General features: G+C 52.2%; 1 protein-coding gene across 3 annotated transcripts in view; it reads right to left on the bottom strand.

Moving 5' to 3' along the window:
- Positions 1-4,058: 4,058 nt before the first annotated feature.
- The window catches only part of SCNN1B (sodium channel epithelial 1 subunit beta), a 39,565-nt gene continuing 37,387 nt past the window's right edge, over positions 4,059-6,236 (bottom strand). For all 3 annotated transcript variants that reach the window (XM_081840557.1, XM_081840558.1, XM_081840559.1), the window contains exon 15: positions 4,059-5,655. In XM_081840557.1, the coding sequence (XP_081696683.1) occupies positions 5,245-5,655 (411 nt within the window). In that variant the 3' untranslated portion in view covers positions 4,059-5,244. The remainder of the gene's footprint in view (positions 5,656-6,236) is intronic.

The raw sequence follows: 6,236 nt of genomic DNA, 5'->3' as shown, positions 1-6,236 counted from the left end.
TGGGTGGGAGGGTGAAGGGGCAAGGCTCCTCAACCAGCTGCTGTTCTGATTTCAACTTCAGACCACTCCCAACTTACACAGGGGTTACGTTCTGCCACCCCGAAAAATCACGTAAGTGGGGAACAGCCTCTAAACACCCTTTAAATGCCCTCTCTGCCGCTCCCTCTCCAATCCAGATTTAAAAAACCACAGTACCAAAAATATCCACGACTGGAATTGAAACTCGGGGTCTGGCTGGAGGCTGCATGGAAAAGCTGCTGCTGCAGGGGAAGTTGAGCAGCCTAAACAGCCCCGTTGAGCCTCCAGCCTCATCTCCACCCTCACGGAAGCCCTTTTTGGGCTCTGGGGAGGTGCTTCTCATGAGCCAGCTCTCTCCCTCCATTTCTGGGTATGAATTCAACCATTTAATTATTTCCTGGTGCCACGTGTATACGTGGTCGTGCACAAGTGTGTGTATGTGGGGGGATGTCTGTACCTGGAAGCTCCAGAACAGGCAGAAATGATTTGGAGGAATGGGGAGTTCCAACAAACATTTCCTCAGGTGGAATCCAAATACTGCAGCAAATCTGACAATCAGTGACGTAGCATGAGTTGCCAGTACCCGGGACCGCGTGGTGGGGTTGGAGGGAAACGGACGGAGTACGCATGCACATTCAAGTGTCTAACGGCTTCCACATCCCCCATGAGATCACAGCCGTAGAAATAAGATGAGTTGTTCCATTATCTGGAGAGGTCACTTCCTGGTTCGCAAGGAGAAGCTGTTTTCAGGGGATCCCAGGAATGGAAGTGCGCAGCTGTACTGAGGCAGCACTGGGTGTTGAAATTTTGTGCCCCTAACAATTTTGCACCGGGGGCAACTGCCCCTGTGGCTCCCCCATGCTATGCCATTGCTGGCAGCCAGCCAAAGGTGTGCTGGGCTGGCTAGGGGTAAGGCCGAGAGGTGTGGCAGACCATAAATGGGGCTGGATTAAAATAGGGCAAGGGAGCAACTGGCATCAGACTGCCCCCTCTAATCCCTTCAAGCAGTGCCTGCTCCATAATTGCATTTCTTAATACCCAGGCATGACTGGGGCACTGCTCCTGTCTTGTGCTGCAGAAGGGACAGGCCTGCTAATCTGTGCCGGCTCTGGCATGATGGGGCACGATACCTGCCAGGCATCAAGCACCTCTTGTTCAAGGGTGTCCTCATGCAGCAGGTAGAGGCTCCTCCTGAAGGGACCTGTCTGTGGTGCGCCTGCTGGGCCAGGGAACCAGTTCTGTGGGTTGCTGTAATGAGATTAACGCTGCCTGCCTTGTGAGAGGCCCAGGCTCCTTTCTTGGAATTTGGATGCGATGCTCTTGTTCCTTCCTGGGAAAATCCAGTCACCGGTTCTAAAAAGCCCTAATTTGTTCTTGCCTCAACTGAACATAGGGCAGCCAGGATGGCTGAGAACATCAGGAGAGTCTGGCTTCAGCTAGATCAGATAAAAAAGAGGGCCTTTCGTAGTCCTGTTTCTGCCAGATGCCCCAAAGGGAAGAAGCCACCAAGCTGGACCTGAGCGCAACAGGGACTCTCTGTCGTAGCCCCATCGAAGTCTCGTTGCCAAGCAAGCAAGGGCTAGGAGTCTATGAGGAACACTTGCCAGAGAGCAGAATACACATATGAAGTCAGACAGTTCAAAGGTCAGGGAATCCAGACGAACACAGAGCCCAAGGGTCAAGATGGAGAGCAGGAAGTAGCAAGGTAGGGCCAAGAACATAGGCATTGTTTCTGAACCTGACTGCTGCTGAGAGCTCTGTTTAAGAAGCCCAGAGCCAGCTGGTTCTCATTGGTGCCTTCTGCTCTGTGACCCTGAAGGCTGATCAGGTGCAGGTGGAGTCACTTTGCCTTCACCCCCTTCAGGCTGCTGTTCAACAGGTGAAGCTGACTCCTGACCCATGACACTCTCTCTACCTGGGCTTTCCAGCCACTGGTATTCAGAGGCAATGATTCTTGCGACCCACAAAGCAATATGTAGGCATCACGACTAGTAGGTGTTCCGATAGCACTCAACTCCATGAATTTGTTTCATTCCCGTGTAAAGCCACCCAACTCGGTAGCCATCCTTGTCTATGGCCGAAAGCTACCAGTTACAATGGCTTGATACTCCCTTCCCCATGAGAGGCAGCAGATTGAGAGAAGGCTTTTGCCTTCATCTCTAGCTTTGGGACTTCTGGTTGGGGCATCTGGCTGATCAGTGCAAAAAGCAGGTACTTCACCAAATGGGAGCTTTTTGCCTGATCTAATGGAACTCCTTAATGAGGACTAAGTGACCTTCCAACCAGCAAAACCTCTGAACTCACAAGAACCAGCAAGAAGAGAAAGCAACACAGTTTCTTTACTTGACTTTTCTAGGAGCCAGACAGGCTTTTGCATTTCACACATAATTCTTTAGCCACCAGAGCTCTTGTCAAATTCAAAACTTGCATCTGCTTGTAATTGGTGCAGCCTAGTGAAGCTTGCACCTAAAACGTTCCTTCCCTCCAAGTCTGAGGTTAACTTTGCCCTGGTCATGTGGGTTATGCAAGTAGGTGAGCTGATGGGGCTTGCCTGTTTCAAGGGCCCTCTTTGTGGCTCTGTAACAAAAAAATAAAAACCTGGCAGTGTAGGGAGTGAGGGGTGTTCTTCTCCAGGCTCAGGGCACAGCATGAGTGGAGCAGGCAGGAGAGCAATGTGAGGCTTGGACTGCACCCTCTCTTCCCCCTAGCCCACCTTGCGGCAGGTGTCAGTTTTGTGCACGTGGCGTTTGGGTGCCGTTTTCTGCAACTTGCGAAAACAGGCTGGGAAATGGGGAGGAGCCTGGCTTAGGAGAACGATTGTGAGGCTTAGTCCTTGCTTGCCTGGCACAGCATCCTCTCTTGAGGGCAGCCTTGCCATGTACTCTGGCGACCAGGTGGGATGGGCTGGCTGTGGACATTCCTCCTGGGCTGGTCCATCAGGCTGGCCCCTTTCTGACGGACAGCCTGAGCCAGGCGGTGGCCTGCACAGACCGGATCCAGCTGTCTGGAGCAGGCTGCCTCTCCTAGTTCCTGGGATCACTTTGCCCTCGCTGCCATCCTGCCCATTTTTATGGGCTTGTTCGTGGCTCAGCTCTCGATTCACCCAGGACAGGGGCGTGACTTGCGACATCAGTGCTGGGGGGGGGGGTTGGGAAGAGCCAGCCTCTGGGAGGCTGCAGCAAAGCTCCTCCTGCACAAGGCAACTCTAGGCCTGCTGCAAAAGGCAGGTCCGTCTCTACAGCTTGGGGGCTCTTTTCTGTCCTCCGGTATGGTCAGTGGGGGTGGGAGGAAGGAGCTGGAGCCTTGGTTGGTTGCTTGGCTGAAGGAAGGTCTCTCTCCCCCAACACCCTGAGGCTATCACCCTCCCATCATCTCTGCACAGCCCAGTCCCAGATATTTTGTTGCCCAAAAGCAGCTCTTCCTTCCCTTCCCAGTTTAGGTGACTTTTGGGGCCTGGAATCTGTCTAATGCAAGGTGTCAATAGCCATGTCAGGAGAGGCAGGTGCTGTCCGTGGTAGGCAGAGGGCTGTGGAGCATTTCAGGCACTTGGCCTGATTCTTTGAACCCCTCCTACCACTTCCTCCTCCTCCATCTCCCAGGTAAGTTTAGGGGAGTGCAGTTCAGGAAAGCAGGAGTCAGGTGGCCAGAGAGCAGTATCTACATATCCCCACCAGGGGGCTACTTACTCCCCTTTTGCCCCCTTGTATTGCTGAGCTCCCTTTAGGAGGCGATCAGCCCAGCGGAGCATTGCTTGATGTGACGCTCGTCTACCTTTTCTAGCTCTGTGGTTCTCGCCTTGTCCCAGCTCTTCTGCTAATTGGCAGAAAGAGGCCAGTTGCACAGACCTTCATTTTATACTAAACATGTGCATGTGTGTCAGTGTGTGTGGCTGGCACAAGGCATAAGCCCTTGATTATCATGCCACCTTCCTCGCTGGAGGCTGGTGCATCACAGAGGCTCCCATGTGCAGATAGAGTGTCTGCCAAGAGGAAGAGGCCACCTGGTTGTCAACCAAAACTGGGCGCATTCTGCCAAAGAGATCGAAAAGGAAGCAGCATCTTTCTTTATTGGTGTGTCATGTTCCTCTTTTCCTAGAGCACGTTAGGCTATGCTCCAATTCACATCAAGTAGAGGAGAGGGCGGGAAGAGGAGGAGGTTTGAAGAAGCAGGCAAGGCAGTTGCTCTGTCTGTCTCGTTTATTGTTAGCCCACAGAAAGGCCTGAGCTGTAGGAAATGAGAGGTTGCTTGTATTGCTCTCTTAACAAGCACAGGTTGATGGTGGACTCCTCTTCTGCTTCTCTTCATCTAAAATAAACCCCACCCACAAAGAGTCCAACTCATAAAATGTTTTCCACCACAGGTGAGTTGGTATTCTGCAAAGGACTCTTACCCTCTCCCTCCAAACAAAAACTCCCTCCCCTCCTTGCATCTTCAAAACCCCCAAGTTTGAGGGCAGCAGTTTGCACAGGAGAGTCAGGTGCATGGCCAGCCAGCTCAGGCAGGCAGCAAAAGGGTTCCAGCATCACTGAAACGTCAGCCCTGGCTGGGTTAACTGAGGTGTCTGGATGGAGCTTTGCAATATAACCCCCATTTTTACAACTCAGGCTCTGCCCGACACTAAAGGGTTCCACAGAAGCTGCAGCCATGCACATTCCTCCAGCCAGATATGATGCTCCAACTAAGCAGATGAGCAAAATGGGAGACCTCCAACTGATCAGTGTTTTGCAGGGGGGAGTCCAGCACAGACTGGAACGTCTATGTTTGTGTGCTTAAAAGTGCTCTGCCACTCTAACCCAACGAATCCACTGGGGGGGGGGGAGACCACCACCACTACAGACAGACTTTGGGCAGTTAGGATAGTGACAGAGAAATGTACCGATGATGAACTATTGATTATGCAAGTGAATCAGAATGAATGCACAGTTGCTGTAAACAAAGCGGAACAGACACTCAAAGCAGACTGGGCATGCCCTGACCTCTGTGCAATCCAATCGGGACAAAAGCTGAACCAAGAGCCCAAGGAGAAAGGGCTTTGCATTAGCAGCCACTCTTGAATCCCTAAATGTCCCATGCTGCAAGCAGCTGAGGGAGAAGGAGCAGGCTGTCTAGGTGGGCATTCCTGCACAGACTAGAAGACCCTTGAGGTCCCTTCCATTCTGCAATTCTATGAAGCTCCCTTGGAGGACAGAGGGGGTTTCTTGGCTCCCCTTCCACATCAGCTGGGCATTAAGCTTTAGACGGATCTGCTTCCCCATCGCTATCCATCTCCATGACATCTGTGGCCGACACGCGGAGGGAGTCGTATTGGGGAGGTGGCGTTCCTGGTTCAGACCCAGCCTCGCCATCTGCGGCCAAGTCGTTGTCCCCAGGATTGTCATTGGCTCCCTCCTCCCCCTCCTCCTCCCCTTGGAAACCCAGGTTGGTGTGAGCCTCCACCCTCTCAGACACGGTGGGAAGAGCGTCCCGCTTCGGGGGCTGGCTGCGCTTTCTCCTCAGCCCCTTGAACCAGCCAATCAGCTTCAGGATAGTGATCCAGACAAAGTCGATGAGGATCTCTCCAAACTCAATGATGCACAGCACAGAGCCTCCCATCCAGAAGCCAAACTGGCCACCCAGGCTTGAGAGAAGCCAGACAACCTGCAATGGGAAGAATCACAGGTTGAGAAGGCATTTGGAGCAGAGGGAGGTAAGGGGGGTCCTGACCCCAGTGGGGCAACTGTTTACTTTGAGGATGGCCTTCCAGTGGAACAAGTCCAGAGGATGGAATAGGCTTTGTATCCAAGTTTTCCTCACTGGACTTTAATCACAAAAACCCTTATTTATGTCCTTTTCAATTTTACAATCATGCCTTGGATTCCGAATGCCTTGTGAGCCAAATGTTTTGGCTCCCAAACGCTGCAAACCCGGAAGTGAGTGTTCTGGTTTGTGAACGTTCTTTGGAAGCCGAACATCCAGTGTGGCTTCTGTGCCTTCTAGTTGTGTGCAGAAAGCTCCTGCAGCCAATCGGAAGCCGCACCTTGGTTGTCAGACATTTTCAGAAGTTGAACGGACTTCCAGAACGGATTCCGTTTGACAACCAAGGTACGACTGTATTGTAGTACAGTTGTACCTCGGATTATGTACTTAATTCATTCTGGAGGTCCGTTCTTAACCTGAAACTGTTCTTAACCTGAAGCACCACTTTAGCTAATGGGGCCTCCTGCTGCCGCTGCACCACC

This window comes from Podarcis erhardii (assembly GCF_964252035.2).
Source record: "Podarcis erhardii genome assembly, chromosome: 14".
NCBI classification, from domain to species: Eukaryota; Metazoa; Chordata; class Lepidosauria; order Squamata; family Lacertidae; genus Podarcis; species Podarcis erhardii.
This window is presented reverse-complemented; position numbering and strand designations above follow the sequence as displayed.